We start from the raw sequence: 27976 nt of genomic DNA, 5'->3' as shown, positions 1-27976 counted from the left end.
AAGCTGTGTGAGATCGAAACATGAGCTGACCCGGCTGGTGTGGCTCATTAGTGGAGCATCAACCTCTGAACCAGGAGGTCACGGTTCAATTCCAGGTCAGGGCCCATGCCCGGGTTACGGCTCAATCCCCAGTGGGGGGCGTGCAGGAGGCAGCTGATCCATGATTCTCTCATCATTGACGTTTCTATCTCTCTCCCCCTCTCCCTTCCTCTCTGAAGTCAATAAGAATATACTTAAAAAACAACAACAGCAAAACACCAGCTGTTACGATCCAGCCTCACGTTAGGGGCCGTTTCTCTTTGGCGGGTCGGGGACCGAGTTGCTGGCTAGGCTCCCACGGTCTCAGGGTCCACTCGCAGGCGGCCTTCACTGCCTGCCCACGGTGGGAGGGGTGCTGGAGCATGGGGAGGGCCCAGGTTCCCACTTGCCGTTCGCACTCGCTTTCTGTATTGCTCACGAATAGTCATCACAAAGTGGGGCCCCTCCAGATTCTAACAGGGCTTCGTCAGAGGATGCTTCTCAGAGAACGGAGTCAGCGCTTCATCCCGTGGGCAGCAGGGAGGCGCAGGGTCGCTGACGTGTGGGCGGTGCCGCGAGGAAGGCGCTCTCCTTGCGTTTCCCTAGCGAGTGAGGCAAGACCCTCCAGGGCCTGCGTCCCACGTCCCACGTCCCATGTCCCACTGCTCAGAACACACCTCCTGTGAGACGTCATATGGACCCGAATATTCTGACGGTTCTAGTGAGAGAGTAGGGCAACTAACTGACTTTAAAAAAAAAATACATGTTTTTATTGATTTCAGAGAGGAAGGGAGAGGGAGAGAAAGAGAGAAACATCAATGATGAGAGAGAATCATTGATCAGCTGCCTCCTGCACGGCCCACACTGGGATCGAGCCCTCAACCCGGGCATGTGCCCCGACCAGGAATCGAACCGTGACCTCCCGGTTCATAGGTTCATAGGTTGATGCTCAACCCCTGAGCCACGCAGCTGGGTCAATAATTGACGTCTGCTCTCTTCAGCGTAGTGACGGGTCTGAGGTTAGCCTGTGGCATCTTCCAGAAGGTTAGGAGAGCACCGGGTGGGCGTGGTCACTGGGTCCTCAGCGGCCACGGCCGAGCTTCGGAGCCACAGAGTCAGAGTGAATACCTGGGAACCGGCGAGGTGCCGGGACTCGATCACATAGAGGGAGGACCCAGAAAACCCCTTTTCCTTCACGAGGGAACGGGCGGTGTGAGAGTCCACCACAGACACCCCTGACCCAGGCTCACCGGAGGTGTGAGCTCCGCAGAGGTTAGGGATCGCCGCCCCGCCTCGCGGCTGGCGTGCCTTTAAACACGTTCCCACTGTTCGCTTCTCTCTCTCCAGTGAAGGACAAGGAGGACCTGCACCCGGACCCGGACGTCCAGTCGGGGAAAGACGAGACCTTTGGTGACTACAGGTGAGCGTGGCGTCCGGCCCGCACGGGCCCGGGGCCGGTGCTCCTCGGGCCGCAGGTGCAGACCCCGTGGTCACCCGCACGCCTCACTGCGCGTTCTCGTCCCTCCCCCGAACCGCGTGCTCCTCGGGAGACCCCCTGTCCCCACATTCTCCCAGGAGACCGTGTCCCGGGCGTGGATGCCTGGCCACGCACCTGCGCGCTTGGAGCAGGTGCCGCCCTGAGGGTTTCTGTCGTCGTAACTGCAGAACCCCAGCCCCGAGCCAGTGGCCGGATCCGTCAGGGCAGCTGACGGTGCTTCCTCCGAGTTGTGTGTCCAGCTCTCACTGCTCTGGGGTGGGGGTGACGGAGGTGCCTGGCCGGGGTTGGGGGGAGGTCCCCGAGGCCCCCATAGACCAGGAGCCAAGCCTGAGCCCTGAACGCTGGCACATCACTCCTGCTTCCTCGGCGACAATGCGTCCCATGAGGTGGGGAAGGGCAGTGCCCCGGCCCGGCCGCCAGCGTGAGGGCAGGACCCCTGGCCCGCAGCCCCGTGGCCACGTGTTCCCAAGTGCTCCCACGTTCCACCTACACTTCTCAAGCCTTCCTTTTCCAAGTCCACAAAGCTGTTCAGGTTGGCAGACGAACTTTTACAGTGTGATCGTTGTTAGTACTTAAGTAAATCCTGATCAGGAATTCAGAAGACTGTATTGTGTTACAGGCATTCACTAACTCAGAGCTGCTCTTAAAAATATTTTTATTAGTATTACTGTCTTTTAATCCTTCTCCAAGGACATTCTTAGAGAGAGAGAAGAGAGAGGGAGAGAGAGCAAGAGAGAGAGAGAGAGAAACATTGGTTGGCTTCCTTCCACCCTGACCAGGGATGGAACCCACAACCCAGGCGTGTGTCCTGACCAGGAATTGAACTGGCCGTTTTTTGGTGCACAGGATGATGCTCAACCAAGGCCAGGGCCACAGCTGCTTTTTTTTTTTTTTTTTTTAAGAATAAAACCCAAACCATAAGTATAGGATGCTAATGTTCTAAAAATGCCAGGCATTTTAAAAAAAAATTAACAAACCTGAGTTTATACACTATTAAATTAACTTCTTTAGTTACAAGAAACAAGATTTCACTGAGTAACCTAAACAAAAGAGTGATTTTTGGGAGGATTTGGGGGAACATATCAGATCAAAGGTCAGACAGAAGGTGAGGACTTGGGGATCCCGAGTTCCAAAGTTCGAACAGCTAAGGAGGCAGCCGCTGTCCTGTGTCAGCAGGAGGCACCAGGCCTCCCAGGAAGCTCCCCGCTGTAAGGGGAGCAGAGCTGCTGTGAGAAATGGAAAATAGGCCCGGCCCACGTGGCTCAGTGGCTGAGCGTCGACCTATGAATCAGGAGGTCACGGTTCGATTCCCGGTCAGGGCACATGCCCGGGGTGTGGGCTTGATCCCCAGTGTGGGGCGTGCAGGAGGCAGCCAATCAATGATGCTCTCTCATCACTGGTGTTTCTATCTCTTCCTCTCTGAAATCAATAAAAAAATATTTTTTACAAAAGGAAAACAGTTTCTCAGTTGCTCAGAATGGCACAGAGGGGTTGTGACTTTTGAAACGTGTGTCTGTGAAAGTGTATCCGTCTCCCCTGGTGACGATACCCTGAGCACGGACTTCTGCTCCCCTCTCGCTCTGCGGGGGCAGCCACGGTGCAAGGCTGCTGACCTGCTCTCTCTCCTCCCCCAGCGACAGCGACGAGAAGCCTCTGAAGGGAAGCCTCCGGTCCCTCACGCGGGACCTGCCGGCCACGGAGAGCGCGGACAGCCTGGTCCCCTACGGGGATGGTGACCATGGCCTGTTCAGCGAAGACGGGTCCTTCATCGGTGCCTATGCGGGCTCCAAGGAGAAGGGCTCGGTGGAGAGCAACGGCAGCTCCACGGCCACCTTCCCTCTGCGCGCGTGAGTGCCACGTGTGGGCACCACACGTGGGAGCCACGTTCCCCCTGTGAGCATGACCACTGCCTGTGGGAGCCACGTTTCCCCTGTGAGCATGACCACTGCCTGTGGGAGCCATGTTCCCCTTGCCCATGTGGCCACCACGTGTGGGAGCCACGGTCCCCCTGCCCGCGTCGCCTCCACTGTGGGGGCCCTGTTCCCCCTGCAAGCGTGGCTGCCTCGTGTGGGCGTCCGTGGTTCCCACCGACCTCCTGTCTGTTGGCTGGCGGGCCCAGAGCGTGCACCCGGGACCCAGCACTGCCAGAGGCTCCAGCCAGACCCCCACGCCCTGCGCCCACGCGGAGCAGACAGCACTGCCGTGAACAGTCACAATGCGCCGCGCGCCGCGGGCCTCTTGCCGTTTGTTCGTGTTCTTTCCAGGTGCTGAACATGCAGAACACGGAGCAGCCGTGTGCAGGTCCACCTCCAGGAATCCAAAGTGTCCGTCAGCGTGTTCCGTCCCCACCGGCCGCGTTTGCACAGACGTGGCGGCCCCGCGGGGTCTCTGTTTGCACGAGGGTGCTCCTCGCTGGGGAGTCCGGGTGACTGCTCCCCTGCAGGTTAGAAGGTAGACGGGGGAGCACACCGTTATTTAAGTGTAAAGAGGAAAATGAATGTCTTATTAAAACCGTTGGTTGTCTGTGTGCAGTCAGAGTTTATTATTTAAGTTTAGAAGAAGTCTTAGGTGCCCGGCCCGCTCGTGCGTATTGAGCGCTCTTTGCCCAGAGACAGGCCTGTTCAAACAGCAGCCGGACTTGCTCAGCGCAGCGGGAATGGTTCATCCCTGTCGGCTGTGATCCCGGCACACGTCCCGGGGGTGTTTTTTCTTGGACTGAATTCAGCTGCAGCAGAGGCCGCGTCCCAGGCCGCTTAGGAAAGATGGTGATTGCTCGCACTGCCCAGGGTGGCCGCCGTGGCTCCGTGACACCTCCGCTCCCACCGCGACTGCCCCACCTCCTGCTGTTCCGCTAACTGTACGCCGCATCCATGCTGATGTTCACACCGGAGGAGGTGGGGCTGGAGGGGAGAGGGAGGACCAGAGCGCTGTGTGCGCGGGGAGGACATGGAAGACGCCGTTCCCACCAGCCCAGGGCCACGCCCGGGCCGGGCGGCTCCCACACCGGCTCTGCACACAGCTCCTGGACTCTGTCTCCAGGGCCTCCGCCAAGGGTCTCACAGTAAAATGTCCCGTAGACATGGAGGGAACATCTTCATATTTTTTCAACCTAAGTTTTGTTGTGGGGCGTGTGCCCCGACCCCAGCCCCGAGGAGGAGCCGTTCTCACACGTCCCTCCAGCACGGGCTGGCCGTGTTTGGGGGCGTGTTCCGTGTTCCCCTGGCGATGTCAGTGCCAAGGGAGGGGACTCGTTTTCTGGCACGTGGGCTGCCCTTCCGTCTAAAATTGTCCACGAAAACGTGTAGAAAGAGATGAAGGCGCGTGCATGCGCGTCAGCGACCTGCAGCGCTCAGCTCTCAATGTGTGGAAATAACGCTCATCCTCACCACAGAACCCATAATTGTGTTTGCCCCAAACTGGTTCCCAGGTTCCGCCTTCCTTTTGGAGCTGTGGCTGTGGGCGTCCCTGCTAGTTAAACCCTTGACTTCGGTATTTGTTGCATCTATCTATATCTAGCTGTCGTTTTAAACCTCGTGTGTCGTCCAAAATGCATGGGCAGGAAAGAATGTCTGAGTTAAAACAGTGACTTACGGGTCAGGATCGGAGCGTCCCCCCGACCCCAAGCACGTGTTTCCAGCGGGGAGCCTTGGTCCTCGCCCTGTGTGGGGGTGGGGACCCGCACACCCGTGGGTGCACCCCAAACTCTGTCCGCATCTGGTTTCTAAGGATCCGCTTTTCTGGAGGCGGGATCCTCACGTGCTGACTGCTCCGAGGGGAAGTCTGGTCCCCGGCTCCTGACGAGGCCAAGGTCGTGACTTGGGAGTTGTGTTCTTCTGCGACTTTAGTTCCTGTTCTTTGTCATCGGGTCTTAAGAGAATCATATAAATAGGAAGCAATCTCCAAAAAGCATCGGGAGCTCGTTTATGATGAATTTAATAACCTCCAGTTAGAAGTCAACACTGGCCAGATGTTTCCTTGTCCGAAATCTTAGCGCTCCCTTAGCTGGGGGGCAAGGAGGTCCCTTCCAAGTGGCCCAAACCAAGGGACGTGGAACATACGACTGCCTTCCTCGATCTCCCGTGACCGCTTCTCCGTGCATTTGGCCTCTTCTCCCGGGAACCTCCGCACAGAAGGACTAGATCCGAGACTGACTTTCTCGCACCCACTGTCAGTGCTTCTCTGATGTAACAGGTTGTGTGTTCTCGCGAGGACTCTTGGTGGAATGACCGAGGCTTGGGGAGACCCCAGTTCCCTCCCGGTCCCAGCACCGACTTTGTACAGAAACCCCGACATCGGCACGTTGCTGGACCCCTTTGCTTCAAATGGTCTCAACTCTCAAGTGCTAACAATGATCTCAGTTACCTTCTCTTTGTCACAGGGTGTTCTTCTTTATGGAGAAAAATTTGAAAATAATAATAGCTAAGATGCCTTTGAACTTGATAAGCAAACCCATCCTCCGATGATGTATCGAAAAGTCACCCCACGCACACCCACGCGACGCTTTCCTGTGAGCACATAAATATATTTTTATAGGAAAACAAACCTACAGGAATCAAAGTAGCTCCGCTGTTCCGCGAGCAGCGCGATGCGCACACGCCATCAAAAAATGACGAGTCAGACGCGAATGAAGCAGGGTCTTTGCTACACAGAAGTGACTTCATGAGCTTTGCACGTATGTTCATGAGCCAATGTGAATTCGGTGGGTTTGTTCTATTTGTGTAAAGGCGTCTGCTATTTTGGATGTCCCCATGTTTGTAAGAAATGTAAAAGCACAATGGAATTGTGCGGGAAGCCTCAAATAATATTTTTTTCCTATTTTATACTCATGGAGGAGATGAGCTAAAGAGAGAGACCGATCATGAGAAATGTTGTTTGGCTTTTCTAAGCATTGAAAACACGGCTGCCCGTCGAAACCCTAGCTCTGTTTACATGCCACTAAGATAGGGTTCCTGGCACAAGGTGGGTGGGTCCTAAGGGGCTGGTGTGCACGCTGTGGTAGCCTGGACACCGAGGCTCCCGTGAGGCAGTGGGCACGCGGAGGCGAAGCTGACCCCAATGTGTGTCTTACACTACGTTATGATGTCATCAGTAGAAATGAAAGGTATGTGCAACTGGCTTACCGGACTGCTTTTTTTTTTTTTTTTTTTTTTTTTACTTAGATTGATATTCATAGCAGAATTTTATTGAAATGTGTTTGTGTTGTAGGTGGTGTTTGTACTATGCCTGTGAATACGTACGGTTTAAAACTATTTTCATTATACACGACACTCAACTTTCCAAATAAAAGTTTGACTTCATGAACTCTACACACATTTGTATTCTTTTCTGTCCAGACGAGAATCAGAATTTACATATCAACCTTACCTTCAGTGGCCTCTGATCCCGGACCATTATACACGAACTATATATTTGTAAAGTATAAACGAGGTATAAATGCAGTATAACGACAGTATTTTTATTTGAATGCCTGTATTTACAATAGACCATTTACAATCAATATCTCCAACATATCCTCTGCCGGTAAGTTCTATACTGAAGGTTAATGTAAAACCGAGGCGAATGCACACTCATATCTGGTTGTTTGTAAGACAACACAGAAATGTCACTTTTCAAGAAAGTGGCCGATCGCTGTCCTTTCCAATAAGGCTGCTGGGTAACTGGGATTCCCAGTGGGGCTCAGCAGACAATCTCTTGGAAACTGAATTTTGAAAGTGCTGTATGTGTACTAAGCACGTTATATACGTTGGCGGCTGACGTCCGGAACAACCTTCTCTTTGTGGGATGGAGGCACGGGACGCTCCCTGGTGAGTGTGGCCAGTGGTTGGAGACAGAATTGGGCAGAGCTGTCTGACTCCCGAACCTGGGCTTGAGCCACGCTGGTACATTTCCTCCCCACCCCCCTCACATTCTCTCAGAAATGCTGAAGGAAGGTGAGCTTGGGGTCAAGGCTGACTGATTGATCATGTTTAGAAGAACTTGGCTTTTATATACATGGTCAAAACATACATTTCTCTATATATAAAAGCCTAATATGCAAAGTGTGCCCTCGGGAGTTCAACAAAGCAGGAGTTCGATCACTTGCTATGATGTGCACTGACCCCCGGGGGGCAGTGTGGAATGAAGGAAGGCCCTGGCTGGCAGCTGCAGCCGCCAGGGACCCTACCCGTTCACAAATTTTGGGCCCTGGGCCTCTAGTGCTGTATGTGCATATCGGCCGTGGAATGGTACGGCCTGAAAAGCAATCATTGAAACAAACTGGTAAATGTGCCGCACGGCCGTTCTCCCGGACGGACGCAGTAGCCAGTCTTCCGGAGCCTGCAGCGCCTCGCGGACTCCGTCTAAGTCTTGTCGTAACCGCCTGTCTCCCTCACTGTCTCACCATCCAAGGCCTGATTGTCACTCGCACACAGGGCGTCTCGAGAGATTTGAGCCCGGGATCCCTCTGAGATCTGAGGCTTGTATGTTTGACTTCCTACACGCCTCTCTTCTCTGTCTCAAAGTGCACGTTTCAGGAGCGGAAGCGTAATTCCGGGGGAGACACATTTACATTATCACACGTTAAGTTCCCGTGTCGAGAGTAAGAACTGACTGTGTGTGAAATGGATTAAAAAACACCCAAAACAAGCCTCTTTGTTGAAGTTAAACCTTGGAGGCATCTCATAGTTGTACCGTTTTTCATAAAAGGTGTAATGAAAAGGCTCACCCACTAGGTGGCAGTGTTTCCAAGAAAGAGTCCCCAGGCCCAGGGCCTTTCCGCTCCCTCGGGGCAGTTTTAAAGACTGAAGCAGGCGCAATGCCTATGTTAGTTATTTTACACAAATGCCGCTTCTTGGTTGTGGCCTCATTATCGTCCTTACTGACCTTCACTCACTCAAGTTTGTGAATCATACAGGCCTTTTCTAAAAGTGAAGGGAGCAGCAGTTTCCGAACCCTGACAGTGCGGTAAAATGACCAGTTACGATACTTGGGGCATGAGAAGAATCGGTGTCTTCGTTGAACCATTCTCTTCTGGTAGAAACACATCTCAGACCCGAGTCCGTGGCTGTCGAAACCCTGACCCCTGTGCCAGGCTGGGACCAGTGCCGGAACCGACCCCTCTCCCACGTCTGAATCCCAGGGGTCAGGGGTGAACAGGTGTCTGCTGCCGTGAGAACCCAGATGGCATCGGAGGGTCTGTGTGGAACGTTCTCTCGGAGACTCACAGGAAGCCGGAGGGTAAGGGGCCGCTCTTGGCAGGCGATGGCCATGGTGTGGGTGGGCGATTCCAGGCACACAAGCCACACAGTCAACCTTGTAAGGATGACTCATGCCACACGGGGCATCCCTGACTCGGGTGGTGAGCAGGCAGGCGATGCCTCAGGAACAGACGGGGATGCTTGTCCGAGGCCCAGGCAGCTCAGCCTCCAGCCCGGAACCACCAAGAACTCGGACGCTGCTACAAGACTCATCCCCCAGCCCCACCCTGGTCGCCATCAGCATCACCAGGTACTGGTCCCCGTGGCTGACTCCCCAGACCTGCCTCCCTCAGTTCCCACACGCGGCATCTTTCCTGGAACTTCTGCTGAAAAGCTGGCGGCCGCACACTGTCAGACCCGTGAGGGCCGCTCTCCCCGGGAAGCAGAGGTCCGTGGGAGACCACCCCCCCAAGGGGAGGGCAGGACACGTGGGCTCCGCCCTCACCCTGCCGCTGGGCCGGTCACCCCGCCTTCACGGGCGCTGTGTGGTCACAGGTACCGTGGCGATGAGCATGGCGACCACACGTGCTCTGTGGGGTCACCTGGGCTGTTCCCTCCGGTGTGGAAGCGGTGGCAGCGAGGGGTGACAAGGAAGGGGTAGGCCCCACGTAGATGGTGGTCACCAGGCTGCTCTCGGGTTTTGGGGATTCCACTATATTCCCAGCGTGCACTGCAGCATAACATCCCAGTTACAACATGCAATGCTGGCCTGGCCGGCGTGGCTCAGCAGTTGAGCATTTGTGAATTTCCGTTCAGGGCACATGCCTAGGCTGTGGGCTGCATGCCCAGCAGGGGGTGTGCAGGAGGCAGCCAATCCATGATTCTCTCTCATCATTGATGTTTCTATCTCTCCTTTTCCCTTCCTCTCTGAAATCAATAAAAATAACATGAAACAAAAAAAAACCAAAACCCATGCAATTCTGAATGTCTGCATCTTTTCCATCAGCTGTGAACAAGAAGGCAAATGAATAACAATTTAAAATTACAAGATAGGCGCACGTCATCGGTCACGTGTCCATGGCACGGGCTACGTAGGTTCCTGGCGCAGTGCACACCCCGTAAATGCTTCCTTCCAGTCACTGTGTGTCCCCGTCACTTACGACTGTCCGTTCCATCGGGGACAAGTGATTTCGAGGTTCTGCTGCTGCCAGAGAATCAACTAGCTTTGTGGGTAGAATTCCTTTCCTGCACCAAACGGTTCTAGACCCTCGATGTAGCCGGGGTCACGTGACCATCCATTCGCGTGAATATTCTACCCACGCGCATGGAGCAGCAGCTGTTCAGGACCGGGCTTTAGCCTGACAACAGGACTTCCGGCGGGAGACGAGGGCAGTGGCCAAGAGAAGCATTTGGCTTCTGTAAATGGACACCAAGGCAGAGAGAGACCCAGGGGTCCGCAGCGGCGGGCCGTGCTTCCCACGCCCGGTGGGCCCGGCTGGCCCAGAGCGGCCCCGTCGTGCACGGCCCCGATGGGCTCCCCGGGATGGCCGAGCGCGGAGCCTGCAGCTGCCGAGCCCCAACTCCGGGCGCCACGCCAGCTGGTAGAGAGAGGCCTGGGCAGGCCCTGCAGCCAGATGGCTGGCCCGGCTGCCCGCACTCTCCCCGCCTTTCTGGGCCGAGTGCTACCGTTCCCAGGGGTGACCGGGGGCTGTCAGTGTGGAGGCTGGTAGGTGAGTCCCGGGAAGATAGACGGATCTGGAGAAACGGGCTCCAGGCCCAGGCACAGCGCCAGGTGCTTTGGGAAAACATCTCCTTGGTCCTGGCCACACTGTCTGGTGGTGGACGTGGGATCCTGTCTGTTTCACAGCTGACCAAGCCGAGGTCCGGGGCACCCAGCGACACCTTGGGAAGGCAGGGGTTGAAGGCTTTAAAGGGGCCGAAGGCAACAGTGTGACTGTTTTCTTACTGAAACACAATCCAAAGAGTGGCTTTTCTGTCTTCTTAGACGTTAGTTGGCAAAAAGAGAACATCTTAGAAACCCAAGGTCACATCCATGCGGACCGCAATAGTCACTCGGCGGTAAACATGACCTTTAACCTGTGGGTTGAGCTAGAGGAACACAGACAAACGTCTTCATGTAACACATACGTGTTTTTATTCTTCCACCGTTCGGTGCAAAGTGAAGGCTTCTCGTTCGTGGAGCACAGGTCACAGACAGACACCCCCAGCCCTTTTGGCCACGAACACAGCCCTCCGGTCGCCGCCTCAGGCCTCCGCTGCGACTTCCTCACACGGTGAGGTCGGCTCTGTGTCTACGATGTCCCCGCCCCCGCCCCTTAATTGAAACGATACCTAATTCCGTGGCCGGCAAACTGCGGCTCGCGAGCCACATGCTGCTCTTTGGCCCCTTGAGTGTGGCTCTTCCACAAATACCACGGCCTGGGCCAATCTATTTCGAAGAAGTGGCGTTAGAAGAAGTTTAAGTTTAAAAAATGTGGCTCTCAAAAGAAATTTCAATCGTTGTCCTGTTGATATTTGGCTCTGTTGGCTAATGAGTCTGCCGACCACTGACCTAATTCTACAATAATTTTTTGGGCGAGATGCCCTTTCTGACTTATTTCACAGAACAGGTATATTACTTTAGTTTCTAAATATTTAAATAAGCCAGGCTAGTGTGGCTCTGTGTCGACCTATGATCCAGGAGGTCAGGGTTTGATTCCTGGTCAGGGTACATGCCCGGGTTGAGGGCTTGATCCCCAGTAGGGGGCGTGCAGGAGGCAACCAATCCATGATTCTCTCTCATCATTGATGTTTCTGTCTCTCTCTCTCCCTCTCCCTTCCTCTCTGAAATCAATAAAAATATATTTTAAAATATTTAAATAAAACTTAAAGTTGAACTGGAATAGATATTTTGGGGAATACATGGCCAAGGCTTCGTCAGCACAGGGCTGGCTGGGGACACCAGGCAGGTGCACTGGGGGGCGTCAGGGGGGCACAGACAGCCGGCCTGGGACCCTTTGGGGGACAGAGGAGGTCCCCCAGACAGCACCCACCTGGCTGCATGTGGCTCACCTTCCAGATGCCACGGCTTTGTGATGACATCGGTCCCCTGTTGTGGTTCTTCCTTCATCTGCATGTTTCCAGGGTGTCCCTTTGCGGACCACTCCCACGTGCCACTGGGTCAAGGCCGTGGGTGCAGCCACTTCTGTGATTGGGAATGAAACACCAAACAGCCCTGGCCGGCGTGGCATCGTGGTTAGCACGTCAGCCTGAACACCAGAGGGTCTCGGGCTCAATTCCCAGTCAAGGGCACACACCTGGGTTGCAGGCTTGATCCCAGGCCCTGGTCAGAGTGTGTGCAGAAGGCAACCAGCCAATATGACTCTCCCCATTGATGTTTCTCTCTCTCCTCTCCCTTCCTTCCTTCTCTCCCTCCCTCCCTCCAACTCCCTCTGAAAATTGATGGAAAAAAATATCCTCGGGTTGGAATTAATTATAAAAAAAAAAAAAAGAAAGGTGGGAAGAATTTGATTTGGAGGAAATCAGAAAAATTCAGTCACACAAGGTGGGACACGAGCAAGGCTCATGTGAAGGGTGGAGGTGATTTGGGGCAAGCAGAGTCGTGTGCAGGCGACACCCAAGGTTACCTTTTCATGTGTCTGCTCTGGCACGTTCATCAATTCCAACACTTTCCCGTCTTCGACAAAAACCATGGGAAGAATCCAGTTTCCTTCCCGACATGCTTTGTATTAACCTTTCCCCATTAAAATGTGAACTCCTGTTTTATTCATGAGACACTTAAAACGTTATTGCTGCAGCGAACACCGCGAACCCTCTTTAATACTCTGCAGTTAACATCCGTCCTCAACAATATTTTCACGGGAAGAGCAGGGAGGCCACCAAACACGCTCCAGGAGGAGATGTTCAGCAATTTGGGATGTTGGCCAGATGTCCTGAGGACGGGTGGGGAGCGTTTGGGGTGGATACACATTCTGACTTAACCGGTAGCCGCTCGGTTTTCGTAAAATGACAGAAATGTGTCATTCCTGTTAGGAAGCTGTTTTAAAGGGGAAAGATAACATCCGCCCCCTCAGAGCAGGCGATGCACAAATGTCCCTCTACAGCCCCTTTTAGGAAGTTTTCGTAGACAGACGGCATTTTGCCTAAAACCAGTCGAAAACTCAGAGGCTCTGGGCGTGGAATCCTGGTCCGTCCGACGCGGAACAGAACCCTGATGTTGGACGTGGACCTGCGGGAGTAGCTTGCATTTATTTCTAACCCAATCTGCTGAAAGGGGGGACTGGGCCGCCACAGGATCCCTCTCTGGACCGGACTAGAATAAAAGGCCGTTAAGCTCTCCAGCCTCTCGGTGAACATAACCGGCTCCAGACCCTGCACGTCCTCTCACAGCAGAGCTGGGCTTCGCCAGGGGTGTGACATCCGCGAAGAAACAGAGGGCAGGAGAAGAGCGCTCCCAGGCCCTGGAGGAGTTTGCATCCGCGGGGCCTCCCTGCACGGCCCAGGGTTGGCATGACTCACAAGGTCATTATCAGCTCCCGGCCCTGCCAGCCGCTTGGCCCGCCCAGAAACGGTGCAGCCCGACCGGGAAGGGGTAACTGGTTCCTGTGTGTCCCTGCATCCCCGCCGGGCCCCTTTCACCTGCTCAGCGGAGGCGCCACCAGCCACGCGGCTTTATTCCTTTACAGATGCCGAGCCTGGCAGCGAAGTCTGAGACCCCGCAGAGGCGGGGAGAGTCCAGGCTTCCATCCTGGGCCTGGCAGCCCTCCCCGAGCGGCCGCCACGTGCCAGCCTGGCACCGAGGCCCCTGTGAGGAGGTGGCCGTGCGCCTGCTCCTTTAAGACAGGCTGCCCACCGCCCGGAGCCTCTGCCTTCAGCCCCTGCATCTCCCACACGAGGAAACCCCACCTTCTCCGGTGGGTCTGCTTCGTGGTTTCTTTCTTATTTTTTTTTAAAATATTTTTTTATGGATTTCAGAGAGGAAGGCAGAGGGAGAGGGAGACAGAAACATCTGTGATGAGAGAGAATCATGGGTCGGCTGCCTCCTGCACGCCCCACACTGGGGACAGCAACCCAGGCATGTGCCCTTGACCAGAACTGAACCCGGGACCCGTCAGTCTGCAGGCCGGGGCTCTGTCCACTGAGCCACACCGGCCAGGGCTCCCCTTCCTTGTTCTAATGGCAGCAGCTGGGACAGGACTGTGTTAGCGTCCGGGCTCTGAGGACGGGCCTGGCGAAGCTCACTCTGCTGTGAGCGGCTCTGCACACCCTCCACGCCACCCCGGCCCTTGCCACGCGTCTCCCGCAGGAAGCCTGCGGCTCTCAGAGCCTCGCATGAACAATCCGCTCAGCGCCGCTGCCTCCCGAGCCCGGAGCTTCGGGAGAAACGTTTAGCCCGGCTGGTGCGGCGGCTGGCTGGTGCGGCTCCGTGGTTGAGTGTCGACCCATGAACCTGGAGGTCCAGGTTCAGTTTCACATCCGGGCACACTTTACTTAAAAGGAAAGAAAGCCCCTAACCGGTGTGGCTCAGTGGATAGAGCGTCGGCCGGCGGACTGAAGGGTCCCAGGTTCGATTCCGGTCAGGGGCATGTACCTTGGTTGCGGGCACATCCCCAGTAGTGGGCGTGCAGGAGGCAGCTGATGCATGTTTCTCTCTCATCGATGTTTCTGACTCTCTATCCCTCTCCCTTCCTCTCTGTAAAAAATCAATAAAATATATTTTAAAAATAAATAAATAAAAGGAAAGAAAGAAATGTTAACAGGATCCTTCCAACAACCCTGATGGTGCTCTGCGTGCCATGGGCCCTGCCTCTCGGACGTCCCACGCGCCCCGGAATGAGAACAGCGGTCGCAGGGAAGGGACCCCTCCCCGGGGAAGCAGCTCTGTGCCTCACCCTCCGCCCTGGCCTTGACCACAGTGGAGACCCAGGGGAGGGCCTGCCCGGTGCACCTGGCACACACGCAGCCAGAGAGGGGCCCACCCAGCTCTCCCGGGCACGCTCACCCTCAGGGGTCCCGTCTCGGGTACAGAGACAGAGGGAGCGATTGCAGGCCACGCCCCGCAGTGCCCACTGTGACAGCCACGGCCTCATCCGCTGTCCTTCCTCCCTCTCCACTCAGAGCGCGTGGCTTCTGCGTCGGTGGCCACAGCAGGCCAGTCCCTCCTCCTGCAGAAAACCCGCGAACAGCCTCACGCTGCTGGGCCAGTCCTCCCGTGCTCACGGCTTTCCTTAAAAAATGCCTGATACGCCCAGCCGCCTGGCTCCGTGGCCGAGCATCGACCTATGAACCAGGAGGTCATGGTTTGATTCCCGGTCAGGGCACAAGTCTGGGTTCTGGGCTTGATCCCCAGTAGGGGGTGTGCAGGAGGCAGCCGATCCATGATTCTCTCTCATCATTGATGTTTCTCTCTCTCCCTCTCCCTTCCTCTCTGAAAGCAATAAAAATATACATTTTTAAAAAGCCAAATGATAAATGAGAGCATGATTTTGGTCTTCCATTCCCATTTTTTCCCCCAAATAGGAGGCTCGTGGTTGCTGGTGCCGACAGATTCATTGCAAGGAGACTCTGTGTTCCTCTGAGAATGTCGTCCCCTCCTATGCTGAGTCTCGGCGTGTGTAGAATGTGGATACGGGGACCTTTAATGAAGACCATTCATTCCGTGGTAAGCCGTGTGAATCCATTCCTTCCTATTCATTTCCGTAGAGCAGGTCCAGTAATTAGATACCTAGAGAGAAATTGCCTGCACTTGCTTATGGGAAACGTATTACAGTTAGTCCACTACAGGGAAGGAACTCCAGTCTCTGACTCATGTATGTGGCTCCGCATGCTCTCCACATGTTCTATCATCTATCTTTCTACCTGCCCACCTGTCTATAGCTCTCCCTTCTGCGATGCTACCAGCTGAGCCGCTCAGGGCCTTCTGTGGAGCATTCTCAGTCCGCCTGGGCTGCTGTTCACCCCAAATCACCCCAGACTCCGTGGCGCGTACACAACAGACACTTCTCTCTCCCGGCCCTGGAGCCTGGAAGTCTGGGACGAGGGTGCCGGCAGGGGGCTTTAGGGAGGACCCGGGCCAAGTTGCAGGCACCTCCCGTCCGTCCGCAGCTGCCCGTGCCGACGGCATTTAGTTTGAACAAATGGATGTTTGCTCTAATTTCTCTCGGCGTGTGCCCAACCGGCTGTTAAATAGTCTGAACATCGTTCTTGGAAGCAGCTACTATTATCATCCTATTTCACAGACGTCGCCTGGGAAGCTGCTCGGCCTCATTTTCTTCAGCCGATAAGTGCCTTATCTGGGCTCAGGACCCAAAGCCCTCCCACTACCATACCGTAGCCTCCTCTATTCTACTCGATTTTAGCTTCGATCCATCACTTCTGAAGGGAGCTGGCACCACACCAACGTCAGACAACGTTCCACGCGGGCACACTCAATAGAAAAGGCTCTGCTGGGCCACAGCGGCTCCGGGGTTGAGCATCGACCTATGAACCTGGAGGTCACAGTTCCATTCCTGGTCAAGGGCACATGCCAGGGTTGCAGGCTTGGTGCCCAGTGTGGGGCGTGCAAGAGGCAGCCCATCGATGATTCTCTCTCATCATGGATGTTTCTCTCTCCCTTTCTCCCTTCCTCTCTGACATCAATAAAAATCTATTTAAGTTACATATTGAAGAACGGTGCTTTTATGCTTAACCTGGTGCTGCAAATCCAATACAGGAAGGGCGTTGGTCCGAAGCCAGGTCAGAGGCTGGGGTCAGCCCTGCGCTCAGCCCCTGGTTCCCACACGGAGCTGGTCTCGCTCCGAAGGGGCTTGTTAAGCAGCTGTTTCCTTTCTGACTTACCCAGCCCCGGGGTTAGGTGATGAGGGGGCGGCCTTCTCCCCAGGGGCACGTGGAGGGGGATGGGAGTCTCCCTATAATTTTAAGCCCCTCCCTACAACAAAAAGAGGCTCCATTGTAGTTATTGACATGGTTAGTTAACACCAGTTAACAGGAAAAAGGCATGGCCACCTCGAGGACCCTTCCTGATTTCAAACAGGGGCCGCCGTGTCCATTGGCTCTGCCTGAAGGCGGGTCCCGGCTCCTGCAGCAGCCGATCGCGGCCAATGCTCCGTGGGAGAGAGTAGCCGTGGGTGCGAGCCCTCTGCGTTCACAAGGTGAGTTTGGGTACAGAAGAGTGTGTGCGACTTATTCCCAGCAGCCGTGTCTCCCTCCCTGAGTCAGGCAACGTTTCTGCAGGCGAGTGCACCTAGGAGTTAGTTACCTGGCTCTTGCCTGATTCAAGGTCAGACAAACCCCGCACTTGGCAGCGGCTGTTAGGGCTGCTGCACCCCCCTCCCCCCACCCCTGTGTGCCGGGCCCTTTGGCTCCGGGGTCGCGTAAATGAAGACAAAACCTGCTTGTTGTGCACAGGCTTCGGCGATTTCATTAGCCATGTGACCTCCCCCAAGTGGTGGAAATTAAACTCCGTGCGAGGCCAGGTCTGACTAAGAAAAATAGGCTCTCACGCGGTTTTAATAAGCGCACATATTTTAATATCCCCTCAGATCCGCGCTCAGGTTTTCCATTTCCTGCCTAATCACCGTCCCCACGCTGTGGGCAGCGGGCGGAGGGCCGGGACTCTCCTTTTATTGAGAGAGAGAAGTCTCATCTTACTACCTGAGGCCGAAGTGACCCCGCGGCCCGGGCCACGCCTCCAAGGGCCTAACCAGGCCCCGAACCCGTGGCTCCGAGAACAGGAGTGCCCGGATGAGTGCCCCTGGCTGCCTCTCAGGCCCGGTGACCTCTGTGGCCTTGAAGGAACTCGTCTCTCTTCTGAGGCACATAAGTTGCCTCCCCGCTACCCCACCCCCATTTCCGTTGCTTGTAGCAACTGTCAAAACACAGAGTTCGACCCAGTCAGTGTGAGGATCTCATTGGCTTCCTGAGCGATTCCTCACTGGGCAGCACCCCAACCTGCAGAAGGGGGGCTCCCACGGGCTGTGCAAAATGGGAAGAAGCGTGGGCCCTGAGGGGAAGAAGAGGGGGCCCTGAGGGGAAGAAGAGAATGCATTTTGGGGGCCAGGACACCCTGCCTGGGGGGGAGGGAAGAGCATGGAGGGCTTCCATCATGCGGATGGCCTCCTCTTTTTATGGGGGCGGACAGAGCCCCGACAGGGGCCCCCCGGGTGCTCGGCCAGGGGCCCCGGGTCGGTGAAGGCGGTGTTTCTGGGGGGCTGAAGGTGTCGTTAGGTCAGCTGTGGGACCAGGTGCGATGCCGAGGGTCTCCCCCGAGCGGCGCCATTCGTGGCCTGTGGTTTTCTCTTTGGTGCCGCCCACGGTGGGTGCTGTGATGAGGATCCCGAGGCCGGCTGCAGGGCCTGGAACGATGACCATGACCATGAAGAACGGACGCGGTCTGTCGTGAGCCGGGGGGAGCAGGTCCCTGCACGCTGCTTTGCTTCCCGGTGGATGTGACGTTCAGGAGCGTCTCCCCTGGGGGGCAGCCCCCACGTAAGGAGTGAAAGCTCTCAGGCCTGGGGTCCGGAGGTACAGACTTTCCACAAGTGACCCAGGCGATTCTCACGAGGAGCCACATGGGGAGGGGGTGTCAGGGTTTGAGGACCAGACGGACATCAGACATAGCTTGCTGTTCAGAGGGCCGAGGTCAGAGGTGAGGGATGGTGGCCAGGGTGTGGGTGTCCCTGCTGGGCAGCAGGAAGGGGCGGAACCCAAAGCTTCATGCTCCTGTTTGTCATTAGAGGCGCAGGGTCACCGGCCTTGGGGGTCTTTGTGCACATGGGGTTCTGTTCTTCCGAAGACACATTCGGGGGAATAAAGGAGAGATAAAGACGGTCCGGGAAAACCAGACCGCTTCAGACTGGAATCTCCGTGAGGTCACGGGTCCCTCCCGTTTCTCTCTCACGTGGAACGGTTCCCCTGCCTCCCATACGGGGAAGTGGAGAACTGAGGCAAGTATTTTGAAATCCATTGAATTACCTGGTAATTGTTTCATGCTTCCACTCCAACCAGCCCTAGTTCGCTCCCTGGCTGAGTGAGCCTGGCAGGGCCGGCCCTGCTCTCTCTCCATTGGATTTTATCACAGACGTGGCGTCTTACAAACAAACAGGGACATGCACGCCTTTCCTTACTGCTCCCCACGTGCTCACAGGGTTTCTTAGCTTCAGAAGCATGGGCCATGAATAGCTACGTTTTTTCCCCCCACAAACATTTGCATCTCTCTCTCACTCACACACAGGCATATGCTCTGTAGCTATTTATTTTAATGCATTCTCATAAAAACTTTTAAAAAGTCCTCAGAGACTTAAAAAAAAAACTTTCTCAAGATGAATCATGATCTTACGATGAAAAATAGCAATGTTTTGTAACCTGAAAATTCATAACATAGTGGGAAGATCATTGAAGCTACAGCATATGCCAGGACATGAACATTTCCCTGCTCTCTAAAAAAGTATATTTTTTATTGATTTTAGAGAGAGAGGAAGGGAGAGGGAGAGAGAGATAGAAACATCAATGTTGAGAGAGCATCATGGATCGACTGCCTCCTGCACTCCCCAATGTGGGGATCGAGCCCAAAACCCGGGCCTGTGCCCTGATTGGGAATCAAACTGGTGACCTCCTGGTTTATAGGTCAATGCTCAACCACTGAGCCACCCCAGCCAGACTTCTCTGCTTTCTGTAATTAGGTTGATGTGGGTATTTCATTTTTTAAAATATATTTTTATTGATTTCAGAGAGGAAGGAAGAGGGAGAGAGAGAGAAACATCAGTGATGAGAGAGAATCATGGATTGGCTGCCTCCTGTAGGCCCCCTACTGGGGACCGAGTCAGCAACCCAGACATGCGCCCTTGACCGTAATCGAACCCAGGACCCATCAGTCCCACAGGCCGTCGCTCTGTCCACTGAGCCACACCGGCCAGGGCTGATGTGGGTGTTGGAAGTCTGTTCTCATTGGGGCTCCGGAGCACAGCTTTCCCGGGAGGCCCTGTGTCCGCCGGACGCGTGAGCAGGTCCTCCAGGCCTGTGCCAGCTCGGACACACGAGACGGTCTCACATCACGGGTGTCGGGGGGCTGGGGCGAGCACCACAGACAAAAGCTAGCTGTCCTCGTGAACACATTCTCATCTGCCGGCACGCGGACGCTCCTTCTTCCATCTGATGAGGGTGCTGGGCAGTCACCTGGCCGCTCTGGAACCGAGTTCTGGCCTGTTTGCAGACTGAATGCATGTGTACGGGGACCATGGGGGTGCAGACATTGCACAGCGCCACTCAGTGGAGCAGGGGCAGCTGCTCCTTGGAAAGCCCAACTCCTGAGGGCTTCCTGATGCAGTCACGCTGGGTCTAAAAGTCCCTTGTCCTGCCCGGCCGGTGTGGCTCATCATTGATGTTTCTAGCTCTCTCTCCCTCTCCCTTCCTCTCTGAAATCAATAATAATGATTTAAAAAGCCCTTTGTCCTGTTTACACTTCATACTGTTACCTGGACGTGAGGAGGCCCGTGGGGATTTGCTAAGTGAGAAACGGTCATGTCTTTTTTTTTTCTTCTTTTTTGTTTTTCTTTTTGTTTTTTCTTTTTTGTTTTTCTCTCCATGTCAGTTCTGCCACTGGCTCAAGAGCAAAGACTATTTCATCCAGGTGAGAGGGGACGTTCCCGTTGACGCTGAAACGCGTGCTGCAGGCCAGGGCGGGTGGACGGATGCCCACGTCCGCGTGGACCAGGACCTGGGAAATAAAGGGACATGCAACGTGGGCAGAACCTGCCTTTCCTCACTCGTCAGTCCGCACATGGCCGGCAGGGGGCGCTGGCCGAACATGCTTCATCAGAAGCCGGGCGCTGAGCCGCTGATGCCCTAGGAAGATGGCTTTTCTCTCCCAGCCGTTTTCCTAACAAAACAGCAAACGTCTGAAAAGGATGAGCGCGCTGAAAAGGATGAGAGAGAATCATGGATTGGCTGCCTCCTGCATGCCCCCTACTGGGGATTGAGCCCGAAACCAGGGCATGTGCCCTGACCTGGAATTGAACCATGACCTTCTGGTTCATAGCTCAACGGTTAACCACCGAGCCACACCGGCCTGAGCAAGGAATTTGCCCTGTTTTATGGAGGACTCCGAGGCTCAGCAGGCGTCTGTCATCGGTGTGACGTCACGGTGCTGTGTAGATTAGGGTTTCAACTACCAACCACAATATGCACACGTCTTGTCTGGTGGTGTGAAAAGGTATTTTCTTTCTCTGGCCCATTGCTTGGGAAAAATGCAACAATCTCTGTGGAAGACGCTTGCCATGCCCTGATGGCTTCCTCTGTTTCTTCTCTCACCCAAATACCCAATCCCAGCTGCAGCCCCTGGTGATGGAGGCGATGGCTTCCCTGCACCTCACCCACTGCCCACCCGCTGAGCTCCCTGGAGAAAGGGACCCTGGGAGCGTCCCCTCCCCGCGGCCCCCCGCTGTGGCTGGGTTCTGCCAACAGAAGGGCTTCTTGCAATCGTCCTGGGAGAAATAATGTGCACTCGGGTGTAGTTTTAGAGAATTTATCTTCCGTAACCTTAGAGGGCGAACATTATACCTGGAAATGTGTTACACTCAATCCTTTCAACCTGTAACCTGCTAGGAGGAAAAAAGAGGCTAATTTAAGAAGATCTTTCTAATCTTGTCTCCTAACCTTTACGGGGAACACACTCATCTGAAATTCACATTTTGAGTAATCTCTAACCTTGCACAAAACTTCTGGAAAACGCTCGCAGCCACACACTGCGGGAGGCCGGCGGAGATCGGGCCTCCGCGTCCTTGCTGGCGCGCTGGGTGACCTCCGTGCTGCTGAGGCGTCATTTTTCCAGATGCAGTTGAAAAACATCTTTCTGACCCTACAGAGCACGCAGGTGGGGTCCAATGCAAGGCAAAGGCTGGGGGCTGCTCATGCTCTTGTTATTCTGTCGTTATCAGCAGCATGGAGCTTGAGGCCAGCTGCCCATGGTTCTGGAATGAAGAGTTTCCAACTTGCTGGCAGCAGCCTCGTGCGTCTCCTGCTTCCCACGGCCCGTGGTGGCCTCATTCTCTCTCGTGTTCGATTCAAGCTCATGTTGTTTTGTGCAGTAACAGCTGCACAGGCCTGTAGCACAAGAGCAACTGGCTGTACCAGGTAGCCTAGGTGTGCAATGCCCAGGTGTGCGGTGCCCAGGTGTGCGGTGCCCAGGTGTGCGGTGCCCAGGTGTGCGGTGCCCAGGGGTGCAGTGCCCAGGTGTGCAGTGCCCAGGTGTGCGGTGCCCAGGTGTGCAGTGCCCAGGTGTGCAGTGCCCAGGTGTGCAGCACCCAGGTGTACAGCGCCCAGGTGTGTGGCGCCCAGGTGTGCGGCGACCAAGTGTGCAGTGCCCAGGTGTGCGGCGCCCAGGTGTGCGGCGCCCAGGTGTGCGGCGCCCAGGTGTGCAATGCCCAGGTGTGCGGTGCCCGGGTGTGCGGTGCCCGGGTGTGCGGTGCCCGGGGGTGCGGTGCCCAGGTGTGCGGTGCCCGGGTGTGCGGTGCCCAGGTGTGCGGTGCCCAGGTGTGCGGCGCCCAAGTGTGCAGTGCCCAGGTGTGCAGCACCCAGGTGTACAGCGCCCAGGTGTGCGGCGCCCAGGTGTGCGGCGCCCAAGTGTGCAGTGCCCAGGTGTGCGGTGCCCATGTGTACGGTGCCCAGGTGTGCAATGCCCAGGTGTACGGTGCCCAGGTGTGTGGTGCCCAGGTGTGCAATGCCCAGGTGTACGGTGCCCAGGTGTGCAGGAGGCTGTACCAACCAGGTGTACCTAAGGGCTCTGTGATGTGCACAGAATGACCGAGCCAGTAACAATGCATCTCTCACAACATGTCCCTGTGGTTAAGAGACACATGACTGGATACCCAGAAGTGATAGTTCTAGTTTTAATGCTTTTGAGAAAGCTCCATACTGCTTTTTGTTTTGTTGTTTTGTTTTTGGTTAATCCTCACCCAAGGATATTTTTCCATTGACTTTTAGAGAGAGTGGAAGGGAGAAGGAGAGACAGAGAGAAACATCAATGAGAGAGACACATCAACTGGTTGCCTCCTGCACACACGCCCCAACCAGGGCCGGGGAGCCTGCAACTGAGGTACATGCCCTTGACCAGAATCGAACCCAGGAGCCGTCAGTCCGCGGGCTGATGCTCTATCCACTGAGCCAACCCGGCCAGGGCCATGCTGTTTACCATGGCGACTGAATCAGCTTACATCCTGCCTGCAATGCCTAAGGGCTCTCCTGTCCCCACAGCCTCACCAACACCCGTTCCCTCTTGTCCCCTTGACGGCAGCCACCTGCCAGGCCTGAGGTTCTAGCTCACGGCCTAGTCCCTGAAGATGAGTGACTTAAGCCTCCTTTCCTATACTCACTGGTCTTTCTAAAAGTTAAAAACCTGCATTTTATCATTTAATAGATTACGAAGCTTAATGTGGGACACAGACTCGCTTTTCATCGACAGAAAGCTGTTCTGAGGGGAGGATATTACCCCAAAGGCAACGGAGGCGCCTCGAGTCCTTGACAAGCATCAGCAGGTGCACGCGGGCGTGTCCGGAAGGGGCATGCTCTCCCAAGTATCTCCCCCCACGTCTTCCTCATCCCACGTCTTCTCCACCAGGTGCGGGACTGCCTTCGGAGTGGCCACGTGACCAGCCCCACGGAGAAAGGGCCACAGATTTTAGCCCGGGTGCCTGTTCTACTTTCCTGTGCTGGATCCATGGCTCCCCCACGCGTGGAGCTGGGACTGGCCACGTGGCACAGCTGTGGTGGGTGCTTTCTGACAAGGGCCGCCCGAGGGGACATCCCACTGGGACGGGCCACCCGCTCCCTCCCGGCGAGGCGCTGGCGACTCACTCATATTTGCAACCCGAGAACCAGGCCGCTACATTGGAAACAGCTCTCACGTTGCACACCCAGGTGTCACCGCGCCTCGCCCTACCCATCCGCCTGCCTGCGGTTTCTCACTAAACGGCAGAGAGTCTGTGCTCACGGCCACGCCTGGTCTTGTGGCCGCTGTGGGGCCCACGGCCACGCTCCCACTGTCTGTGCTGCTCTCCCTCGGAAACCAGGGAAAAGGGCCGTACAGCAGGCGCTTTATTTCTGGTGGAAACGGCAGCGTCTTGAAAGAAGCCATTTTGCTTCCAGGAAAAAGAGAAACAAAGAAAACCAATTAAGCCTAATAACAAAGCAACCCGGGTCCCAGTTTCAGTCCTCAGCAGGCAAACAGCAATTCCCCCGCTCCCCCCTCCGCCCCAGAGCACAATTTCCCCTTCTGGGAGCACCCCGCGGAGATTCCACGGTTACGGTGATTGTGACTTGTAAGGAACTCAGGACAAGGCCAACGGAAAGAATGGGTTTCGAAGCTCCACCCGCGGTCCTACTGACGGGCACGAGGCGGGGCCTGGCCCGTGCTGCCCAGATTGCCCTTATTGGTAGGAACTTGCTGCTTTAGGGCCCACGGAGGGACTGAGTCGTGAGGGAAGTTTAGGCATCTGGATCCCCGAGTGGGAAAAGCCAGGTGGCAAGGTGGCCCAGTAGGCAAGAGAGGGGGGTGGGGCCAGGATCCTGCAGGGGGAGCAGGAAGAGCAGCTGCAGGGGCCTGGTCGTGGAGGAACCGAATGAGATGAATGAGATGAGGGCTTTAAGGAAACCACTCAGACTGCAGCGTAAAGAATACGTCAGATGTGCCCGGCCGGCGTGGCTCAGGGGTTGAGCCTCAGCCTATGAACCAGGAGGTCATGGTTCAATTCACGCTCAGGGCACATGCCCGGGTTGTGGGCTCCTTGATCCCCAGTAGGGGGCATGCAGGAGGCAACTAATCAATGATTCTCTCTCATCATTGATGTTTCTCTCTCTTTCCCTCTCACCCTTCCTCTCTGAAATAAATCCTATATAATAAAAGGCTAATATGCAAATTGTCCCCTCAACCGGAAGTTTGACTGGGAGTTCAACCAGGGGGTGGGGACAGATGGCCAACCACCCTCAGCCTCTCCCCCAATCGGGGCAGGCTGGCCAGACCCCACCTGTGCACGAATTCGTGCACTGGGCCTCTAGTAATAAAATAAAATAAATAAATCTCTAAGCACAGAACACCCCAAGAAGGCACAGCTAATGTGTAATTTGCAGTATTATAATTCATATTTTAATTACCTGAAAAATTGAATGTGCTAACATGTCTTTGCAAGGAAATATGCTAGCGTCTCTTTCGAAGAATAAAAAAGGGACAGTTTCCCTCCTGTTAAAATAAGTAGGTCCAGGACACAGGAGTCCGTGATAAGGAAAACTCCCAGGCATGCCCCCGACGCAGCATAACCCACTGACAATGAGCAGCTCCAGGCTCGATCCAAGGGCATCCCCTCAGGTGCTACAGGATCTAGAATACTCACACCATGGGTCATGGCAAAGCCACCGGGCTTTGCAACACGACTGACAACAAAAGGGAAAACGCGGAGGAACATTGCCTGACTTATCTGCTGCAGTCCCCTGATGGCAAAGGTAATTTTACGGTTCATTATGGGAGGGGGGGTGGGAGGGGGTTGACTGTTAACTCGAGTCCTTGCATGTCGTATGGATACAAAGAAGCAGTTGCCTGAAACACTCTTTAATGAGGCCGCTGCCATTGTGTGCTTTCAAAGCATCATCCATGTCCATCAGGTTTGCCCCGGATGGGGTTATGTGTGGGCACGATAGTTAAAGGGCATGAGACACCACGGGACGTGAGTCAACTTAGAGAAGGAACCCCGTAAAATCACACGGTGACAGCTGTCTGCTGAGCTGTGGCTTGAGGTGTCTCGTGCTCTGCCTGGGTTATGGATGCATCAATAGCCCCAGGCCCAGGAACAACTGACTGACTCAGATGGTGTCTCCTCTGTTCATTCATTTGTTCATTCATTCATTCATTCGTTCATTCATTCGTTCATTCATTCGTTATTTACCACACGTATAATTCAGGCCAGACATTGCTAGCAATGCATGTATATAACAGGAATTATTTTATATACATTTTCAGCAATAACAAAAATAAATCTTATGTAGGAGATGCTACTATGCTCCAAAGAAAAACATGCTAAGAAACAGAAGGCTGTGTCTGTGCTTTGCCTGGTTTGCTAACTATGAGATTTTGGAAATATCACTTGTCAGTTCATTGTTTTAATACCCAGGCACCTGGGGGCCCCAGGACATATTGTGCCCATTTCCTCTTCAGGGTTAAGAATAGAACAAAGCAAACCAACAAAAGACAGAGCGATGTTCATTGCCAACTGTTATTAATGAAAACGGTTGTGGAGAAAGATCCCAGGCCGGGCCTCCAGGGGTTAGGGTTCCTGGGTCAGAGAGAGGCCTGCAAGCCTGGTGTGTGCGTGCCTTTTTTATTGTCGTCGTTATGTTTTCATTCAATGTCCAAGGAAACATTGAGAAGGTCTCCGAGGTAAACCGGCTTCAGTCTTCACAGCCTCCAACAATCACCAGGAGGCTTGTTAAAAAATGCAAATCCTGGGATGCAGCAGATCCGAGGTGGGGTTGGCAACCCAAAATGTTAATGAGCACCCTGGTGTGAGAAATACAGGTCCCAGCTGTGAGTGAGGGGCGTCTAGAGGCTGTGTGGGCGGACTGAGGCTGTAATTCCAGCAACCTGAGCCCAGCAGGAGCCCAGAGCTGTGGCTGAACCCCAGGGCAGACAGAGGTGGTGGCTGGGAACTTGTAAATGAGCCGACTTCCTAACAAAAGAACAAGGATTAATTTGTCTCTCCCACCCCATCGCAGTTTCTTCAGTACTTTCGTGTTTCTAATTCATTCATTCAACAAATGCTTCTTTCTCTTTTTTTTTTTCTAATACTTTTATTGATTTCAGAGAGGAAGGGAGAGGGAGAGAGAGATAGAAACATCAACGATGAGAGAGTCATTGATGGGCTGTCTCCTGCACACCCCACACTGGGGATTGAGCCCGAAACTCAGGCCTGTGCCCTGACGGGGACTTGAACCCTGAACTCCTGGTTCATAGGTGGATGCTCACCCACTGAGCCACGCTGCGGGGCGGTGTGCGCAGACTGCTTCTTCTCCTGTCCCCTCACCAAGTCCTGGCTCAGGCAAGGCACCCCATTTGCACACACTGGGAGGTAAACGGTCCGGTGGTGAGCGCAGAGCCTGGCTTTGGGGTTCTGTATCCTGGATCGTGAGAGTCAGGGCACCCCGGTCCTAGAGGCAGCCCAGGAGCCAGGCGCAGGGACTCCTCCTGGGGAGCCCGCCCTGAGGCTCTGCAGGAAGGCCACGCTCTGAGGGCCGAAACCCAGAAGCAGCTCCTCCGTGCGCTGCTCCCGCAGGGCTGGGGTTCCCGTCACAGCTGGGGTCACAGGGGCCTGGAGACAGGATGGCCAGAGCCCCCTTGAGGTGGGGAAGTGGAGGTGGCCTCTGAGACTGGCTCCCTGGGCCCACAGATATTATCTAAGCCCTCAAGGACCTCACAGCTCCCTCCAGGCACAGGGGGATGGGCCCTCACAGCTCCCTCCAGGTAGGTACAGGGGGATGGACCCTCACAGCTCCCTCCAGGCACAGGGGGACGGGCCCTCAGAAGTAAGGGGGGGATGGGCACTCTCCTGCGAGGGCCCGGGTTTGCTGCCTGAACAATATCCCTTTAGATCAGTGCACAGGTTCCCACGGGCCTGGCCACCACGCCCAATGCGGCCCGTGTGATGTGGCCAGGATGGTACAGAGCCAGGGAGCTTCGCCGGATCCTGGGAGCCTGCCCAGGTGTGCGGGGCTCCGATGATGAATCACCTGGGATACAGGTTCGCTGTCAGAAACCCGTGCCAGGGAGCTGGCAGCTGGGCTGGGGGGGATCCGTCTCAGGCCGTGAAAACACACATTTTTCACTTTCCTGGAGGAAAGGTAACCGGTTAGGTCAAAAGGCTGGAGCGCCCCTGAGCCCTGTGGAGACAAAGGACTTTCAGGGCAGACACCTGGGAGGGGTGACCGAAGACTTTGGCCACGCCTCCCTGGGCGGGGTTTTGTGGGAGAGGTTGAGGGAGAATCAGGCACCATGGCAACGCCGGTGGCTTCCCACCTCTCTGTCCTGGGACAGCAGGTGCAGAAGCCATCTGGGTGCGGGTTTCAGGAGAATGAGTTTTCATACTAAACCCCTGGCACTGGGGTTTCATCCATGGGCTAGACAGGGCCTATTATTACTCGGCGTCTCCCTATTTCTGGGCGCCTGCACAGTGTTTTAAGAGAGGGTGATAATGTATTCTCAAATGAACTTTAATCCTGATATTTCAAA

At 55.1% G+C, this 27976-nt stretch overlaps 1 protein-coding gene across 1 annotated transcript in view; it reads left to right on the top strand.

The window, feature by feature from the left end:
* CHL1 (cell adhesion molecule L1 like) overlaps window positions 1-3367 on the top strand; it is a gene marked incomplete at both ends in the record, with an annotated part of 100581 nt that extends 97214 nt beyond the window's left edge. Inside the window, 2 exons of the mRNA XM_079795049.1 lie at window positions 1366-1438; window positions 3151-3367. Coding sequence (XP_079651175.1) covers window positions 1366-1438; window positions 3151-3367 — 290 coding nt within the window. The remainder of the gene's footprint in view (window positions 1-1365; window positions 1439-3150) is intronic.
* Window positions 3368-27976: the final 24609 nt, after the last annotated feature.

This window comes from Cnephaeus nilssonii (genome assembly GCF_951640355.1).
Source record: "Cnephaeus nilssonii genome assembly, chromosome: 17".
In the NCBI taxonomy this organism is placed as follows: Eukaryota; Metazoa; Chordata; class Mammalia; order Chiroptera; family Vespertilionidae; genus Cnephaeus; species Cnephaeus nilssonii.
This window is presented reverse-complemented; position numbering and strand designations above follow the sequence as displayed.